Source organism: Pelmatolapia mariae, linkage group LG12 (genome assembly GCF_036321145.2).
Source record: "Pelmatolapia mariae isolate MD_Pm_ZW linkage group LG12, Pm_UMD_F_2, whole genome shotgun sequence".
Taxonomy (NCBI): domain Eukaryota; kingdom Metazoa; phylum Chordata; class Actinopteri; order Cichliformes; family Cichlidae; genus Pelmatolapia; species Pelmatolapia mariae.
This window is the reverse complement of record NC_086237.1, coordinates 32,886,186-32,905,356: the sequence shown is the minus strand read 5'-3', so window position 1 is coordinate 32,905,356 and position 19,171 is coordinate 32,886,186. Positions and strand designations below refer to the sequence as shown.

Genomic DNA, 19,171 nt, shown 5'->3' with positions numbered 1-19,171 from the left:
GGGGGGGCGGGGGGGGGGTTGCTTTTTCTCAGCGTAGTGGCATTACTACTGTCTTTGGAATAATAGGTCAAGGATTCAAATCCTGCCCAGGGCATGCATCCAGGATGGAGCTCCAGGAAACACAAGTGAAAGATATTTAACTGAAGCCAGGATTTTATCCTGTTGGAAGAAGCCAACAACAGAAGATAGAAGGGATCCAGGCACGATGGATCTATTGTTTATGCCAGATTTTACATGTTGCAGCAGAAATTGAGATTCAGCAAACCAGGAGGTGTTTTTTCCAATCTTCTGCTATCCAGTTTTGGTGATTGTAGCCCAGGGGTGGGCAATCTCAGTCCACGAGGGCCGGTGTCCCTGCAGGTTTTAGATGTGTCCTCGAACCAACACAGCCGATTTAAATGGCTAAATCAGCTCCTCAACATGTCCTGAAGTTCTCCAGAGGCCTGGTAACGAACTAATCATGTGATTCAGGTGTGTTGACCCAAGGTGAGATCTAAAACCTGCAGGGACACCGGCCCTCGTGGATTGAGATTGCCCACCCCTGTTGTAGCCTGTTTCCTGTTCTTATTTGAGTTACTGTTGAGTTACTGTTGCCATGTTCAAAGAAGTGCAGCTCAGGTTGAAGTAGCTTGCAGACTTCATGCTATTTATTGCAAATATTCTTTCACATCTTCTGGCCCAAATGCAATTTCTGAAGCTTTAGTCCCTCTATTATTTGTCTTTTTCAGCTGCACTCCCAAGGGATAAAAAAAAAAAGTTCTTTAACAATCACAAAATAAAACACTGTACAGAAGTTTCGTTTTTGGAAGATTTTAAAATTGAAGTTCTTGTCAGTCCAGCACTGACTGATTCTCTGATAATAAAGTAAAATGCAGACATCCCGATCAGGTACAGCTTTATTTCAAAGTTTAGGTATGCCCATCAGCAGCCCAACAGCAACCCAATTACATTTCCCCTCCAGAACACAGACTTCAACACGAAACTGTAGCACGTCATGTTGTCTAAATACGATGAATTGCAAATAGGAAAAGGTGAAAAAAAAAAAAAAAAAAGAATCAGAAACTGACCTCATCCACTCAAAATCTGCCAGTGGCCAGTAAACCTAAAACTGTAACTTCAGGATGTAGTTTTAGAATCACACTAACCTTAGCGCTGGCACTTACTTGAGACAGAGACAGTTCAAGGACAGAGAAAAAGCTGTATGTATATATCACATATGGTGGAAAAATACTACTAAGCAGTAAGTCAGTGATTTTGAAACAAGTAACAAAAAACAACACGTTTTGAAAATGGGCCTAAGGAAAAACTGGAGGCGCATTCTTCAATGCTACAGTATTTACATGCATGTGTGGAAGCAGATGTTCTACAGAGATGGGGACGTGCTGACAAATATCAGATCCTGTCCAGTATGATTTGAGAGAATCATCATCTCTGCGGCACTTCTGCTTCCACTGCTAAAACAAAATCATTGTACGTGGTTTTGGGGGTAAATGTTGTATAAAAGGAGCCACAATATGTTTTATTCTTCTGCTCCCTTGAATGCAGACATTTTTTGCATGTTGACATCTGGTTTGATGTTATAATAGAAACCAGGGCAGGAAAAGGCACTTCAAAGTGTGGATGTCTCTTCGATTTCCTGGCAGTTCGGTCCTAAGCCTTAAAAAATGAAAAGGTCAGCTGGTTGCCTCCCTGCAAGCTTCGAGTCCTCCAAAAGACAAAATGGGGACTCTGAAAGAGGCACAGACTGTCAGAAACTGTGTAAACTGAGTCATTTGAAGATCAGAGAGTAAAAAAAATAATAAAAAGAAATAATAAGAGTCCAGGTTGTTTGATTAATGATGTACTTTGAGAGACTTACAAATAAAAAAAAGATCTTCTGAGCTCTGTGATGTGGCTCTAGCCCTCAATAGAGACCTCTGGAACAATGTGTGCATTCAGCGCCGTCTCCACTGGCATCTCCTGTTGATAGTATTGACAAGACAATGTTATTAAGCTATTAAGCTTAACATTAAGCTATTGCTCATCTCTGAATACCTTAGAAAAGCCATACTAGAAATTTCAAATTTTTAACTTTAACCTCCTACGGCCCGAACTCTTCCACGACATGCATTTCTAATTTCTCTTTGATATTTGGGCATATTGGGGCCCGATGAATGTAAAAACAAAGAATTTCCAGATTTTTTTTTTTACCTTATTTTTGTTTTTAAGACAAATATGAGACACAAATGAGGATATTCATTTAAAATTTTGATAAAACAGTAGCAGTATAATGTCCTCGTAAGTGGATATCAGCCCATGTAGAGCAAAATTGAGTATTTTGGTCAAAATAACCAAAAATGTGATGTCCACATATGTGGACGGCAGGCCCTAGGAGGTTAATTCTAAATTAAAGTAAATTCACAATGCTCCTTCAAAAAGAAAAAAAAGTATTACCACTGAACTGAGCTGCACAGACTCCACAGAGATTTCCATCTGACATTCCACATCACGGATTTCTGACTTTGACGCTTCTGACTGCCTGTCCAGACATTTTGGCTCTGCAGCTTCCTGTAAAGGTAGAGAAGGAGAAAAACTAAGGGAAGTTCCCAAAATCTATGCTTTAGAAGACAGCGTGCCATACAAAGCTACAGTATATGAATGTTAAGAAAGTATAATGACCGTGTGTTCTGCAGGTGCAGCAGCAGGTTCAAACTCAGAAGTCGTCACATCAACGGAGTCTGTTTGGGCACTCGAAGTGTCATTCACGGGTAAAATTTCCTAAATGCCACAGAAGAAGGGTATGTTAGATGGTTACACAAATTGAGCTTCTGAATGAAACACAGTAAAATCCTCCTGCCCAGTCCATTGAACAGACTAAAAGAGAAAAATTACTTATAATGAAAATAATGCATCAGGATGGAACCAGCTACCCCAGTAATTTAAAACTCAAGTCCAATACACTCCAGCTGGGCACAATTTTAAATAAAGGAAGAAAGCATCCTTGTGACATGGTGTTCAAATGTAACAACAGGAGCAACGGCAGTTTTTCTGTTTTTATCATGAACATTATACTGCAGGTTTTTGAGCAACTGCTCATAATAGTTAACAAAAAAAATTGAATAACTAACGTTTAAAAATCCTTGTATTATAATTTAATGTATTATTTTCCTCTCCGTGAATCGCTACCTTATCGTGGTGGAGGGGTTTGTGTGTCCCAGGGATCCCAGGGGCTATGTTGGTTTTGCCCCCTGGTAGGGTCTCCCATGGCAAATTGGTCCTGGGTGAGGGACCAGACAAAGAGCGATTCAGAAGACCCTTATGAAGAGAACATCGAGGGAACAGTTTACCCTGCCCGGGACAGGGTTACCGGGGCTCCGCCCTGGAGCCAGGCCCGGGGAGGGTGCCCGAGGGCGAGCGTCTGGTGGCCGGGCCTAGCCCGAAAAGGGGACATGGGCCCATCCTCCCGCAGGCCCACCACCCGCAGGAGGCGCCGTAGGGGTCGGGTGCATTGTGTGCCGGGCGGCAGCCAGGAGCGGAGGCCCTGGCGGACTGATCCCCGGCTACAAAGACTGGCAACTGGGACATGGAATGTCACCTCTCTGGTGGGGAAGGAGCCTGAGTTAGTGCGTGAGGTTGAGAGGTACCGGCTAGATATAGTCCGGCTCACCTCTACGCATGGCTTGGGCTCTGGAACCAGTCTCCTGGAGAGGGGCTGGACTCTGTCTCAGTCTGGAGTTGCCCATGGTGAGAGGCGGCGGGCTGGGGTGGGTATTCTAATGTCCCCTCGGCTTGCTGCTGGTACGTTGGGGTTCTTCCCGGTGGATGAGAGGGTTTGTTCCCTGCGCCTTAGGGTCGGGGAATGGGTCCTGACTGTCATCTGTGCTTATGCGCCGAGGGCAGTTCAGAGTACCCAGCCTTCTTAGAGTCCCTGGGTGGGGTGCTGGAAGGTGCTCCACCTGGAGACTCTGTTGTCCTACTGGGAGACTTCAATACTCACGTGGGTAACGACAGCGAGACCTGGAGGGGCGAGATTGGGAGGAACGGCCTCCCTGATCTGAACCCGAGCGGTGTTTTGTTATTGGACTTCTGTGCAAATCACAGTTTGGCCATAACGAACACCTTGTTCGAACATAAGGGTGTCCATAAGTGCATGTGGCACCAGGACGCTCTAGGCCACAGGTCGATGATCGATTTTGTAGTCGTATCACCAGACCTGCGACCATATGTTCTGGACACTCGGGTAAAGAGAGGGGCTGAGCTGTCAACTGATCACCACCTGGTGGTGAGTTGGATCAGGTGGCGGGGGAGGACGCTGGACAGACCCGGTGCACCTAAACACGTAGTGAGGGTGTGCTGGGAACGTCTAGCAGAGGCCCCAGTCCGCAACATCTTCAACGCACACCTCCGGCAGAGCTTCAACAGCATTCCGAGGGAGACTGGGGACATTGAGTCCAAATGGACCATGTTCAGCATCTCCATTGCCGAAGCTGCTGCATTGAGCTGCGGCCGCAAGGTGGTTGGTGCCTGTCGTGGTGGTAATCCCTGAACCAAATGGTGGACACCAGAGGTGAAGGGAGCCACCAGGCTGAAGAAGGAGTCCTATCGGGCTTGGTTAGCCTGTGGGACTTCGGAGGCAGCTGACAGGTACCGACAGGCCAAGCGGAATGCAGCTCGGGCAGTGGCTGAAGCAAAAACTCGGGTGTGGGAGGATTTCGGAGAGGCCATGGAAAAAGGACTGCCTCGAAGAGATTCTGGCAAACCGTCAGGCGTCTCAGGAGGGGAAAGCAGTGTTCTACCTGCACTGTGTATAGTGCTGGCGGAGCGCTGCTGACTTCAACTGAGAAAATTGTCAGGCGGTGGAAGGACTACTTTGAGGACCTCCCTAATCCCACTGACATGTCTTCCGAGGAGGAAGCAGAATCTGCCCCGAGTTCCTGAAGGCTCTGGACGTTGTAGGGCTGTCCTGGTTGACACACCTCTACAATGTTGCGTGGAGATCAGGGGCAGTACCCCTGGACTGGCAGACTGGGGTGGTGGTCCCCATCTTTAAGAAGGGGGACCGGAGGGTGTGTTCCAACTACAGGGGGATCACACTCCTCAGCCTCCCTGGGAAAGTCTATGCCAGGGTGCTGGAAAGGAGAGTTCGTCCGCTAGTCGAACCTCAGATACAGGAGGAACAATGTGGTTTTCATCCTGGTCGCGGAACACTGGACCAGCTCTTTATCCTCTCAAGGATACTTGAGGGCGCATGGGAGTTTGCCCAACCAGTCTACATGTGTTTTGTGGACTTGGAGAAGGCATTCGACCGTGTCCCTCGGGATGTCCTGTGGGAGGTGCTGCAGGAGTTTGGGGTGTCTGGCCCATTGCTACGGGCCATTCGATCCCTATACAACCGTTGCAAGAGTTTGGTTCGCATTGCCGGCAATAAGTCGGACTCGTTCCCAGTGGGCGATGGGCTCCGCCAGGGCTGCCCTTTGTCACAGATTCTGTTCATAATTTTTATGGACAGGATTTCTAGGCACAGCCAAGTGGCGGAGGGCTTTCACTTCGGTGGCCTCAGAATCTCATCTCTGCTTTTCATGGATGATGTGGTTCTGTTGGCTTCATCGGGTGATGGCCTCCAGCTCGCACTGGAACGAGTGTGAAGCAGCGGGAATGAGGATCAGCACCTCCAAATCTGAGGCCATGGTTCTCAGCCGGAAAAGGGTGGAGTGCCCACTCCGGGTCGGGGATGAGTTCCTGCCCCAAGTGGAGGAGTTCAAGTATCTCGGGGTCTTGTTTGCGAGTGATGGGAGAAGGGAGCTGGAGATCGACAGACGGATTGGTGCTGCGGACGCTGCACTGGTCCGGCGTGGTGAAGAGAGAGCTGAGTGTAAAAGCGAAGCTCTCGATTTACCGGTCGATCTACGTCCCTACCCTCACCTATGGCCACGAGCTGTGGGTAGTGACCGAAAGAACGAGATTGCGGACACAAGCAGCGGAAATGAGCTTCCTCCGAAGGGTGGCTGGCCTCTCCCTTAGAGATAGGGTGAGAAGTTCAGCCATCTGGGAGGGGCTCAGAGTAGAGCCGCTGCTCCTCCACATCGAAAGGAGCCAGCTGAGGTGGTTCGGGCATCTGACAAGTATGCCTCCTGGGCGCCTCCTGGGTGAGGTGTTCCGGGCATGTCCCACCAAGAGGAGGCCCCGGGGCAGACCCAGGACACGCTGGAGAGATTATATCTCTCGGCTGGCCTGGGAACGCCTTGGTGTTCCCCCGGATAAGCTAGAGGAGGTGGCTGGGGAGAGGGAGGTCTGGGCTTCTCTGCTTAGGCTGCTGCCCCCGCGACCCGGCCCCGGATAAAGCGGAAGAAGATGGATGGATGGATGGATGGATTATTTTAACCATATATGTTTATGTTCTTATTCCTTATGTGTTTAATTCTGTAGTCTCAAGTGTGTAGATACGATTTCAAGAAAGACTTAAATCGGACCCTAAATGTCCACAGACTGAAAATCTAGGGCAATTTCATTACCTGGAACTACACTTAATATAGCATCACTTTATAATAATACTACTAAAGTACATAGTGCTCTATAAGCATTTGAATATTTACTACAAGATACATTTAAACTGCTCTCCAGCAATGAGATTACTACATATGACGGAGAAACATATCCCCACCTTCTTTACCATAAATTCCACCCAGGATTAGTCTATAAATGTTTGCCTTTCCTTCTTGTGTCAGTCACTTGTAAGCCTCCTTTAATTTCAGTTAATTTATTTGACCTGATCAACCTTCAATGATTTTCTGAACGGTCACCTGCTGGACAGCAGCAGACTCAGTGGCAACTTCTACTGCCGAGACGGATTCTGTCACAACAAACTCATCAACTTCTGTGGCATTAATCAGCGTGGCCACAGCATCCTGAATGTCAAAGGAGAACAAGATAAGAGAGAAAACTGTTCTTGTAAAATAAAATAAAAAAATCATGGTTTTTAGCATGTGAGTAGTACATTTCTGTATTGAGGATTACATTTAAAATCTTTTTACCTCTTTGGGTTTAGCCTCTTGTGCTGTAGCCTCAGGGCTGGTGTCAGGTACCTTGTGAAACACAGGTGCTGATGTCATTGCTATGTCATATATGGAAATTGTACTTTTTTGTACAAAAGCTGCCAAATAATCTAAAACACAAGTAATAAGGGAATTTCTACTTTACTTTTTTATCGGCAGAGAGGGAAAAATACTCACTGCAGCCGCCTCCACAGAATCGACAGGAGTATGCTGATGTAAACAAACAAACCAAAAAATAAATAAAAAAACAGAAAAGAGTGTTTTAGTCTTTGCTATTAAATTTTGGAAAAAAATACCTTACCATTGTGATCATTTGTTCTGCTTATGACAAAACTTTTCATTAATATTAATAATGCTATGTAAGCAGAAGATGGCTGCAAAATGTGAAAAAGTCAATGTATTCTTGTAAAGACTAAAAACACAAAAAGAGAGAAGAAGAAAGTATTTTCATCAGGTGTCACCTCTATTTTTATAGCAGTCTCAGCAGAGACTTCGGGTGCATTCTCCTCCGCCAACACCTCTTTACCATCTTTAGCAGCTGGGGTTGCAGGACTGACAGCCGCTTCAGTCACTCGTTCGTTCTCAGGTACGTCTGTGACAACCTCCACCACTGATTCAGCAACAGTCTCTGTAACCACCTTGCCCAGTGGAGGCTCTGCTTCAGCAGAAACCTGGCCACCGCTAACTGCATCTCCCACTGTTTTTTCAGAGGCTCGTGTCACAGGCTCTGGTACGGCAATATCTTCTGTGACAGCCACCTCCACTTCGACCTCAGTCACAGCACCTTTCTCTGCCAGGGCCTCAGCTCCCACTTCTTCCTGTGTCGCACATTTATCCTCTGTCTCCATGTGCAAAATCAACACAGCGCACATTAAAAAACATAAAACACGACACTGGAGAGAAGAAACAGTGATTCTTGTTTTTTTGTAAATACAGAGCAAAAGTGCATTTACTTAAAATATACCATCATTTTTGTTTTTATGATGATGCAGTTTTAATGTCAAGATATGTTTTACCTCTTGAGTCTCAGTTTTTATGATCGCAGAATCAACTGTGTGAATCTGGAAAGGAGCCAAGAAAAGGACACTTAACAGCCAACTGTCGTTATGAATGACTGACAACTGAATTAATTAGAACATGGTTAAAGGTTAACTCTATCACATTTATCATAATGTTTACTATTGCAGTTCAAATGAATAGTTATAACTGCAGTGTGTATGACATATAAAAAGCCCTAATAACTGCAATTTTGGGTTGTTTTGATTCCCATTTTCTCATTTCTCAATTCATTTATATCTTTCGTATATTAAGATATAATAATCTTTCGTATATAAGATTGCAGATCAATGAAACTGTAAAGAAAAATATGATTCTTTTCTCTGAAAACTTATGGAGTTCTTGAGCCAGATTGTGATCTGAGTGCTTGCATAAGAGGAAATTGTCCTGAGGGAAAAAGCGTAGTTGCTATTTATTCGATGTGAGGCTTAAGTCACAGGAGTTTTCAACACCTTTCTATTGAAAGAATTGTTTCTTGTTCAGCGACTGCTGCTATGAACTTGTAAAACATGAGTGGAAACTGTGCGTCAGACTGTTTTTATGCATGCCATCATTTCTGCAACTGTTTAGGTGTCAGCAAAACCAGCACATACACAGATCTATGTGTCTGTAAAATTGAAACTTTCTATTTAATTTATGCATTTTACTTTTTAAACTATAAATTTTGCAACTAATTAACAAAACCAGTGTGCTTTATTTGTCTATTAAAAGTTGACAGAGCATGTTTGTGTGTGTTTTGTTTGTGTGAAAAATGCCTCCAGGGGGACCTGTAACATAAGAATTCCATTTCCACGATGTGCCAATGCTTTTTGCTCCCACTGAAGAAAAATGCTCCATAGTATCTACATAAGCAGCTCAAAAATCAAAGTCTAGCTCACTTGTAAATCATCAAGTTCAGCTTTTGTTCAACTGTTGCATGATTAGTCTGCTTCTGGCTTAGCCTAAAGATACAACACACTAGTGTTTGGTTTAAATGGAGACAAAAGAGGGTGTATGTGAATAAAAATACACATTTGATTTACCTCAGTTTCAGAGGGAGCCAGCACTGGAGCTTCAAATGAGGGTGTGACCTATGAGCACAAGAGGTTAAAGAGTTTATTCACAAGTTAGCAAAACATGAAAATACACATGCTTCATCCAACAAAACAGAGTGTAGATGGAAAAAAGAACTTAACCTGAAAAAAGGCACTCTGGGATACTTTAACAAGTATATCAGGCAGTTAAAAATATGTGCCTCTTGTTGCACTGGAGCCAGTATTGACTTTTTAAAGGTTGAGCTTTGGGAGGGGCACACACCCATATGCAGCAGTACTAAAAATGTGCCCAGAGCCAAATAATCTTCTATAAAACGGTTCATGTGGCAGATCTGTAGCTGTGATGGGCCTGAGGATAAACTGCAGCTCGAGTCTTTTCTGTATCCAAAAATGGAAATATTTACCAAAATTAGAAGTGGAATTTGGACTGGCTTTCTAAACAAACACAAACACAAATATACGCACTCCCCTTACACTTTGTGTGAGCATAGCTGTAGCTGGGCAATTACAGGGGTATTACAACCCAATGCCATGAAAAACAGTTATTCCCTCTTTTTGCTTCCCTCTATATAATCCTGCAACAGAAAACACATTCACATCATGAAATCTGTGTTCTCCCCCAAATCCTTTCAATACAAAACTACTAAAATTTTAAATATTAAAAATGTTTGGTTCCATCTTTTTATTATAAACTACATACTGTGAACATGTTGTCACTGGAAAAACAATCAGATACTGAAATGTGTTTGAATGATTACATGTTTACCAGAATACAATAAATGTCTTGCAGTTTACACTGATTTGCAACCATTTATTATTCACATCACAATATTGTTAGTATTACTCATAGGCGCGGTTATTTTCCAGACAATGATTCACCAAACAGCTCACATAGTGATAGAAATCATCCATATTTTTCCATCTTGCAGCCATGCTGCCAATGGCCAGTGGCACACCAACTGTGCAACCAAGTGTGTTGAGCTATAGTGACAATCACAGAGAGCAGCGTATAAATATTTTAAATCTTCATAGTCTGACTCAATTATTTAGTCTGTCTTGTGCCAGTTCTTCTTTAATATAGGGCAAAGTCTACTGCAGGCTGCTATTGCTAATCAGCAATATCACTCAAACTGATCTATTTGGACATTGAGTGACACACGACAACCTGATAACATTCAAAGATATCTTACTACCTCCACGTTTTTCTCCATCCTCCAGGTACTGTCATTTCTTTAACTTTTTAAAAAAAAAATGTATTTCATTAAAAAATAATTTTGTACTCATGAACATATATTGATAAGTGTATAATTATGACCTTCAAGAAACAGATGCATGCTCATAAACCCTGAATGTATCTATTGAAAATACAAGGGAACTGGCACCGGTTTTTGGAGGTTGCCATGATGCCCCGCCCCATATGGACATCGTGTTTCCGTCTAATTTATGCGGCTAGAGACTGGCCACATATGTCGTACGCTAAAGACAGAGGAGAAAAGAACTCGTATTGGTTTGTGAACCTTCAAGGCAAATTTTAATTCATATTTCTATCTTCAGACTCAAGATATGAAGAATCGTACCTATCTTTTACCGCCTTAGAAGGGGTCCCCTCCACCAAAGAGGCGACAAGATGACCTGCATAAAATGTCACACTTCTTTCTCATCTCAAGCCTCATCTCCTGAACTGGCCAGCACTCAAACGCTCAAAAATGTGCATTTTTATGTGTGCAGATATTATAATTACTTATTGTCAGCAGATTAGACATGTGACCCTACTGTCTTTGGACACCTGACAATAAGCCAGGTAAACAACAACAGCAGCTGGTTGTAAACTAATATTATCCAAGTAATGTCCAACAACAACAACTTCAAACAAAATTCCACTAACAGCAGCAAATACAGCAATGCTAACGAACAGAGAAGTTCATGTTCATGCTAACTCACCACAGAATCATTATCATCAGAGAGGAGTGAGCTTCAAGTCATATCGGACTCCTTTTACAGCCTCCTCCACAGCAAACAGACATAGACACCAGCAGAGGTAAACAGGGAACTGACAGCCTATGCTCACTACAGATGATCTACTGCCAGAGTTGTTTGTCCTACAGTGGCTACCATAGCTAGGATTATGCATTTGAACTGGGAGAGGTAAGAAAACAGAATTCAGATGACTTCAGTCTCCATTTTACTGACACCTAGTTGTGAGATTTAAATACAGTAACCTCTGATAGATTATCAATCTAGCCTTTGAGGAAAGAAAGAAGTGGTTACACAGTGTCTATACACACCAAACAATTTGTTCCAGCACCAAAACAGCAAGTACTAAATTTGCACAAAGATCAAATTCAACAGTCTTTCTAAATCAATTAGAAATGATTCATAATAGAGAATTTTTATTTTCTGGAATTGTGAACTATGCAAAACATCACTAGTGATGGAATGAAAACATGAAGTTAGAATTGAGCCTAATAGGTCCATGTACAGGGGCTGGGACATTTGTATGTACAATATTTTCTTCATTTTAAAGGTCAAACTACACACATATACAGACACACTTCAAACAGACAAATTTCCTCCCAGCATTGAATTAAATATTCAGTATTCTCCAGCTCTCAGCCCACCCAGCAAAGAATCAATTAGACATGGAACATGTAAAGGTTCAAATCACACAAGTTCATAAGGGATCATAGCCTGAGACAGAATACTAACAGAAGTCAGGAGAAGCAGCACACAGAAAGGAAAGGAAAGAAAATGAGAAGGAGAATAGAAAAGGCAGAAGAGGATGAGAAATAGTCATAAAGAGGGTGGGAGGCTAGAAAGTGTAGAGGCAGAGCAGATTTATGAGGAAAAGAGGGGTAGCAGATTGGACAGGAGAGGAGTGGAAGAACATAGGAGAGGAACCAGGTACAAAATGTTCAGCCTACACAGAGGGTGAGTTGCACTGACTGTTGCTTCAGGCCACAAAAATGTAAATGCACTCAGTCAGTCTGTAGAATCCGCTGTGAGTTTATACTTTCTGCAGCCACATCCAGAGGTGGTGGGGCGCCTCTTGGGCCCAAGGGGCACCTGAGTTAAAGCCCCATTAAACCTCTTGGTCAGTCAGCTGACCAGCTGTCACCATCTGTGGACTTGTGATGTTACAGATAAAAGTCACAGTTTTAACAGTGCAAGTGCAAAAGTTGTCTGTGAACAAACGTTAATAAATCTCAACAGAATAACTTGCAAATTGTCTCAAAATTAAGAAATGTTCATAATATAGACATTAAATATTACATTATTAGAATGACAGTCAATGATGATACATTTAAAATTTTGCATAAATGTTCAGTTTTTGTTATCTGACCTGAAACTGACAGTGAAGCAAAAAGGGTCAGAAAGTGGGATTATTTGGACCTGCACACAGATCAACTAGAAGTGAGTGGCATGGTGAATGAAAGCAAAGTCCTGAGACAGAGGAAATGACCACAGCACTACAGTATAACTACGCAATGGCAGGCAGTCATTCTATAGAGATGTCTGTGTGCTGCCTGTAAGGTTCAGTGGGCATAACCCATAGAGATTCGGGTTTACAAATAGAACTCCTAAGTGAATGGCACAAGTGAAGTGAATAAGATGGACCCACTGGAAAACTGGGAAACAGTGTAACACTGAGTGAAGTCTTAACAAAAGGCCATGCTATAAATACTGTAGCACTGCTTCTCTCCTCTTATTTTAGGCTAGGCACACATGTGAGCATATACATGTACACCATTGGTTGTTGTCTATCCAGACTTTTTTTTAAACTGCTTATCTAACTAGGGTAGAGTAGGGCTGAAATCTAGCCCAGTTAATACTGGGGAAAAGGTTTTGTTCAGTTGCTGGAAGAGAAGCCGCACAGATTTGCATGCATGTGCAATTTACTGACTAAAACAGAACATCCTGTTCACAAAATATGTGCAAGATGGCTACAAGGCACAAAGCTCAACTTACAATTTAAAACTGCAAATAGTAAATTATAGATGAGCTAGAAACAATGTTGAGAAAACATTACTGCATAGAGGAAAACTGCAGAAAAAATTGCAGCTATTTAAAATTAACTGACAACAGCCATCCATTTCTTTACACAGAACACACAATATACTGTAAGCTTTTTAATTGTATCCACAATCTTCTCGGACTCAAAACCACATTATGTGATGGCAAAGATAAAACAAATGCACACAATGTAACGTTTTAAAGATTTTCTCACAACATGATAGTAACTAAAAATAAGTAACTGATAACAAACTCAATATCTGTGATAACAAATAAGCCTGTTCAAAAAACAACAACAACAAAAAACATGCATGCTCAGAGTCACTATTTTGTTTTAGTGTAGGTGATAATGGCCATTTAAAAAGTTGTTCCCAGTGTGCCACTGATGATTCTTTCAGTCTCTCTCCTACTTTCCACCTTTTTGCTAAATGGAACATGTTGTTCCCTTCGCTTCACTACCTCCAACAATTCCAGCTCCCTTTTCCCATAAGGCCCCAAACACAGCAAATACTATTTGACCTGGCAACATCAGAGAAATAGAGAGAAACCATCTACAAAAACAGCCTGTTTCCATATAATCTCATACAAACAATATGTAATTTTGATCTCAGTGACATTCATTTAAAGGAAGCATTCATTCACCTATGAGTGGACCTCATTCACTCATATGTCCATAGAACTATATTTCTGACGAAACGTGCACACTGGTAAATTTGATTCTTACTGCAACTTACCAGGCTTGTAGAAGATGTTGGCAGTTGCTGATTGCTAAAGCCCCATTCACTCGGGCCTAGAGATTGGTCAGCAACTCCCAGACAACTGCTGGCCAGTAGGGAAATCTGTGTGTTCTGCAACCAGTTGGCAAATGGTTGCTGGCAATGGCAAAGAGGTATATGGTGCTCGACCAAGATTGTTTTAGTCCCTAGCAGATTGTCAAAGCTACTAGCTGTGCATGGATAACGATCACTTGTTTGTAAACTACTCACCAAGCAGTAGTGAAACTAAAAAGTACAACACAACCCATTCACCTTTATAGTAAAAGTTTTAGAATTAGCAACCTCCAGAACTCACTTTCCAGGTCGTTAAACACAAATTTCACCCAAAGTTGCCAGAGGGTCTCGAGGCCTTTGTGACTGAGGCCTAATGTATAATGTCTGATGTTAAAACCAGAAAAGACAAACGATCAATCTTTCCCTAAGGTGGGATAGCTGCAGTAGCTGAGGCAGTGATCCCCATGCCGGGTGAAACATTAGAACTGTTGACTCTGGTGTGTGAAATGTTGGAAATATTTGTAGACATGATTTAAGTTTAGATTTGTGCAAACAGAGGCACATGGGAGACTTATGGCTGCAATATCTGTTTCTTACCTCAGTTATTGGTTCTGTTTCAGGAATCTTGGGTTCTTGCACTACATTAGCTTCAACTGTAGAGGGCTTCACTGATGGAGTCTCAACAGCTCGTGCTTCTACAGTGACAGGTGTTGGGACTTCAATCTCAGCTGTCGCTGGAGTCTGCTCCAACAACACAGCCTCAGACTCTGGTGCCTGTACTTCATCTGGAATGGGCTTTGCAACAGGTTCTGCTTTTGGTTCTAGTTTGGGAGTTTCTACAGTAGGAACAGCAGCAGGAATGGACTGTGAGATCTTTTCTGGAGCTGGAGCTGGAGGTGGAGCTTTAGCCGCTTTTTTTGTGGTTCCTGCAGGGGGTGCACTCACTGCAATCCCCCGGCTGGCTTTCACCGGCGGATTGGCAGCATGTTGTTCTTCAAGTGCTCTTCTCTGGGCTTGCTGCAGGGCAGGAAAGACACAATAACATCTGATTACTGTTCTGATAGTAGTATGAGAGGCATTATTTAAGTTTTTGGGCATACAGTTATCTTAACCCTGACATGTAGTTGGCTCATGATAACATGAACTGATATTTTCTCTCAAAAAAGTGACATTTGGAGAATACAAAGTTTGCGAACATTTGCCTTTCCAAACAAAACAAAAGTGACACTTCATTTATAATGGCTTCAAAGACATGTTCAGTATGTAAAACAAGATAATAAAAGATAAAAGTGAAATACAAATGAAAGGCAGTGTATGAAGTATGGATGTTCTTGAGGCTTTATCGTGTTCAGATACTGATGTTATTGTCAGTTTAGCACCCAGGAATACCAGGCATGCCATATCAGCCACGTCCAACATATTTTTCAGCTTTGGACAACCCCGCCCCCCCCAGGCTTTAATGGAGGTTTTAGTAGTACAGACCACTAGAGGGAGGGGGAAACTGGGAGTAGACACAGCAAAGCTAGTTAGATAATGGGAGCTAATTAGTTGAATCAGACCGGTCCTGACAGGTTTGGTGAAGCGGGAACGGAAACCGTGCGAGTCAGCAGCACTGATGGGTGCCCCGCGGGCCAGACAGTGGGGCTAATCACATCATAATCAGGTTATAATCAGGTTACAATCACTCCCTGAAAATGCTTTTGTTAGGCTGAAGGCCAGTAAGGTATTCGCAGTGCTGCACCCATGCTGTAAGCCAAAAGCTCATGTGTGTGAAAGCGCATATATCTCTGAGTATCTAGCTAGACACAATCAAAACAACTTCTGATTTTTTCCCATAAATCACCTGTAAACATCCCTATGACAAAGTAATACATTGTTTCCAGTGATCAAAGTTTTAACCATATTTCTCAGACTTTGTGAAACTGACACACATATATACACATACAAAGGCATATGTGACCTGAGTATCATTCAGCTATATGTCTGAAAGTTCCAAAAACACATTCGCTTCCCGTGCTCTGATACCTCTGAGGTAAACCAATGATAAAATTGAGTTGTGAATGACTTTAAGGGTCATTTTCATCTGTCACTGCCAGACTGTGGAAGAATGAGAGAGACAGAGTCCACTCTGGCTAAAGTGGGGCAAGACATTCCTTCAGTCAACACATTACCAAATACAGATGTGTGGTGTTCAGAGTCATGCACTGGTCAGCCAGCCAGAAGCTTAAGTTTGGTGGGGGTTAGGGGCAGAGGCAATGAGAAAGGATGCCAGAAGAAGTCTGCACTGAAAAGGCTTACCAGAGCTGGATGACTGGGTTTCAACAGTGCATCAGTGCATGCTTTTATTTTTTAGTTGTTGTTTTTTTTTTTTTTTATTAATATATATTGTTAATGATTAAACATATGTTAAAGAACAGTATTGGGTTATGGAGTATGGCGTTATGGAGATATGTGTGTGATTTTCTCATTGATCTCCCCCCACACCCACCCCTCCAACACACACACCACACACACCTTTCCTGCCACACCCCTTTTCCTCTGGGCACTGAATGTTGAAAAGTTACATTTCTCCAGTCATTCGGCTGAATTAGCGTACAACTGGCAAAGCGCATTCATCATACTGAATTATAAAGAGCAGCACTGTATTGAAGTACACTGTGTACTGCACTGCATTGTGTGGCCTACTGTATTTTTGGTCCAGAACATGAAAAACAGGCAAGTGGCAGGCAAATATTTAAAAAATACTAGAAAATGGAACTTATCGCATTTTATGATAAGAAATTCAAGATGTGCATAAACGTTTAATCTCTATCCGTAACCATTTAACAGAGCGCACCGAGAACATCCATGGTGCACAGGAGCTGAGCACAAAATTAACAATTTCTCTGTCTCTTTCTTCTAATATAGAAACCAGAAGCATGCTCGTTAAAATTAAAAATATGTGTGAAATTTATACGTTATTTATTTAGGTCCAGTTTTGGTACCTTTTCGGTACGGTCTTTTGTCGTTGCCAGATTTTACGCACGGGTTACGGAGAGTCTGAGAGAAGCAACGACAAAGTGGAAATCTGCCAAACAATCACCAAACTGACTTAAGTATAACAAAAATAAAATAATGCGCAAAAAAGGGCAGAAAATGTAAACGAAATTTGTTTTACAATTTAAGCACTCGCTTCATTCATTTTTTCACAGAGGCAAAAACGCGTATTTTACATTTAAATCCATGTTTTTGCAGACCATTATTTTACAGTGAATTGAACAAAGAAATCCCATAATACTCTATACTTAATTTAAGAAAAAACGCCTGACGTAAAAGTGCGCATGCCACCACTTACCACCCTTCTCATACGACGCTTGTTCTTCTTCCTCTTGCTGGGCATCTTGGTGCGTGCTGAGGAGAACGAGGATAAATCAAAGAAATGGAACAAGCAGAGAGGCAGAGTGAACAAAGTGGATGTTTATAAAGCCGACTGTCTTTCTGTTACCTCTGTACCGAACCTATAGGAGGACTTGGATGAAAGATAGGGGCGTGGAGAAAGAAAGAGAGAGGAAAGAGAGGGAGCGCGCGCACGAGAGCTCAGTCAGTTGTTTGTATTGGAGTTGGTCTGCCTAGCTGGATGTCGAGTTCTGTTATGTAACCACTCCATCAAAGCAGAGAGAGAGAGGTGCGAGGTTGTGTGGTGCCACACCCCCTCCTCTCGATTTGTTAGAAATACTTTGACGCAAATGGGAACACCGACGCACTTGATGTATAGTTTTCTGTACTATTTCTCCTGTGAGACTTTTAATGTGTCGCTTCTGGAACAGAACATAAACATAAAAAGAACATAAAACACGCAATCATTATAACCTAAAAGCCATATTTGTTGAGAGAACAACCACAAGAGGAAAATACAGTCAGTCTTGTGCAGAAAACAGTGAAAACAGCCTCTGTCAGTCTTTTTTTGAATACATTAAAATCATGAAGCCAAATAATAGTGTTCATTGTGCTCGTTTTTCATGCAGAGAATAAAGAGAAACAAAGCTTGTACATGTGTCTGAGCCCACCACCCCCCTGGTCCCTGCATCAGTTGTGAGAACCCATTGTTTCCAGTTCCTTGTGTAGCGTTGTGCCAGTTATTGTCCAATTTAAATAAATGCATAACTTCCATAAACATATTTTTATACTTCCCGTATGTTTTACACTTATATGGATGTTTGCGTTCAGTTTTCTTATCTGAGAACGATTTTAGTGTATGGCCGATGCTAATAAACTGATAAAGCAATTTGACAGCATACACTGTGGCAGTTTTGCCTGAAGGCTTGCTGCTTGAGTTACTCCTCAACAGTGTGCAGAAGAGTGCAAAAGGGCAACAGGCAAAAAATTATTTTATTGCCAGAAGCATGCCTATGCTAATATTTCCATTCAAGTTGCTGTAGCTCTGGAAAACCTCAGTCAGTAAATTACTGAGGTGGATTTTCTCGACCTGTGAACAGGAACCACCAACCAAGTCACCAAACAGCAAATCTTATAATAATGTGAGATTATTAAGTGTAGGTGAAAGTTTATTACATTGACTAAATTATATATATGTATTTTTTAAAAAGCCCAAGGGAATAATAAATATACTGTGCTTTTCTTGTGTGTTTTATTTTAGGTTTCTTTTCCATTGTCAAACAAAAGTTAAGCTAGTTTGTAAGGCAGACGTGCAGTCAAATCTCAGTAGATTTTGGGATACTGTCCCATTACCACTGGTCAATTGTTGTTCAGTCTCGACAAGAAAGTGATGAAGTGGGCCGAGTATTTCCAGACATTTTCCTTTCTCACCCCTTAGACAACTAAATGTTTCTCAAGGGAGAGAGGTCATGAAGATATAGTGGATCATCTGCCTCCAGCTCACCCTATCCCTGGCATCCACTTCTGTCACACCAGTCTTCTACATCTCCTCTATCACTGCATCCATGAACCTCCTCTGTGGTCTCTTCCACCTGCTCTGCTGCTCCAAATTCAGCATCCCTTGTCCAATATATCCTCTCTCATGTCCAAATAATGTCAGCTTTGTCTTTATAACTTTGTTTCCAAACCTCTCGACCGGAGCTGTTATTCTGATCTACTTGCATGGTATTTGCATGGTTGATCACAGGTATTTGAACTGATCCAGCTTCACTTTCTCTAATTCTTGCATCATCACCTTTCCACCTGCCTTCATCTCATTTGCACGCATGCATTCTGTCTTGCTTCGTTCCTTTTTTCTATTTAGCACACCTCCACTTTTCCAGGCTCTAACAGC

General features: G+C 42.4%; 1 protein-coding gene across 2 annotated transcripts; it reads right to left on the bottom strand.

Moving 5' to 3' along the window:
* Positions 1-3: 3 nt before the first annotated feature.
* si:dkey-164f24.2 (uncharacterized protein LOC566607 homolog) lies at positions 4-17,513 on the bottom strand. Of its 2 annotated transcripts, XM_063490678.1 has the most exons (13): positions 17,387-17,513; positions 17,237-17,292; positions 14,500-14,919; positions 9,110-9,157; positions 8,048-8,092; positions 7,493-7,873; positions 7,209-7,241; positions 7,011-7,061; positions 6,780-6,884; positions 2,659-2,757; positions 2,434-2,547; positions 1,859-1,959; positions 4-1,728 (listed from the first exon to the last, which is right to left on the bottom strand). In XM_063490678.1, the coding sequence occupies exons 2-12, from the start codon at positions 17,279-17,281 to the stop codon at positions 1,897-1,899; spliced, it is 1,404 nt and encodes a 467-aa protein (XP_063346748.1). In that variant the 5' UTR covers positions 17,282-17,292; positions 17,387-17,513; the 3' UTR covers positions 4-1,728; positions 1,859-1,896. The 2 variants fall into 2 exon arrangements, with proteins under 2 accessions (XP_063346748.1, XP_063346747.1); XM_063490677.1 differs by lacking the exon at positions 17,387-17,513 and having other exon boundaries at positions 17,237-17,380.
* Between the last annotated feature and the right edge of the window lie 1,658 nt (positions 17,514-19,171).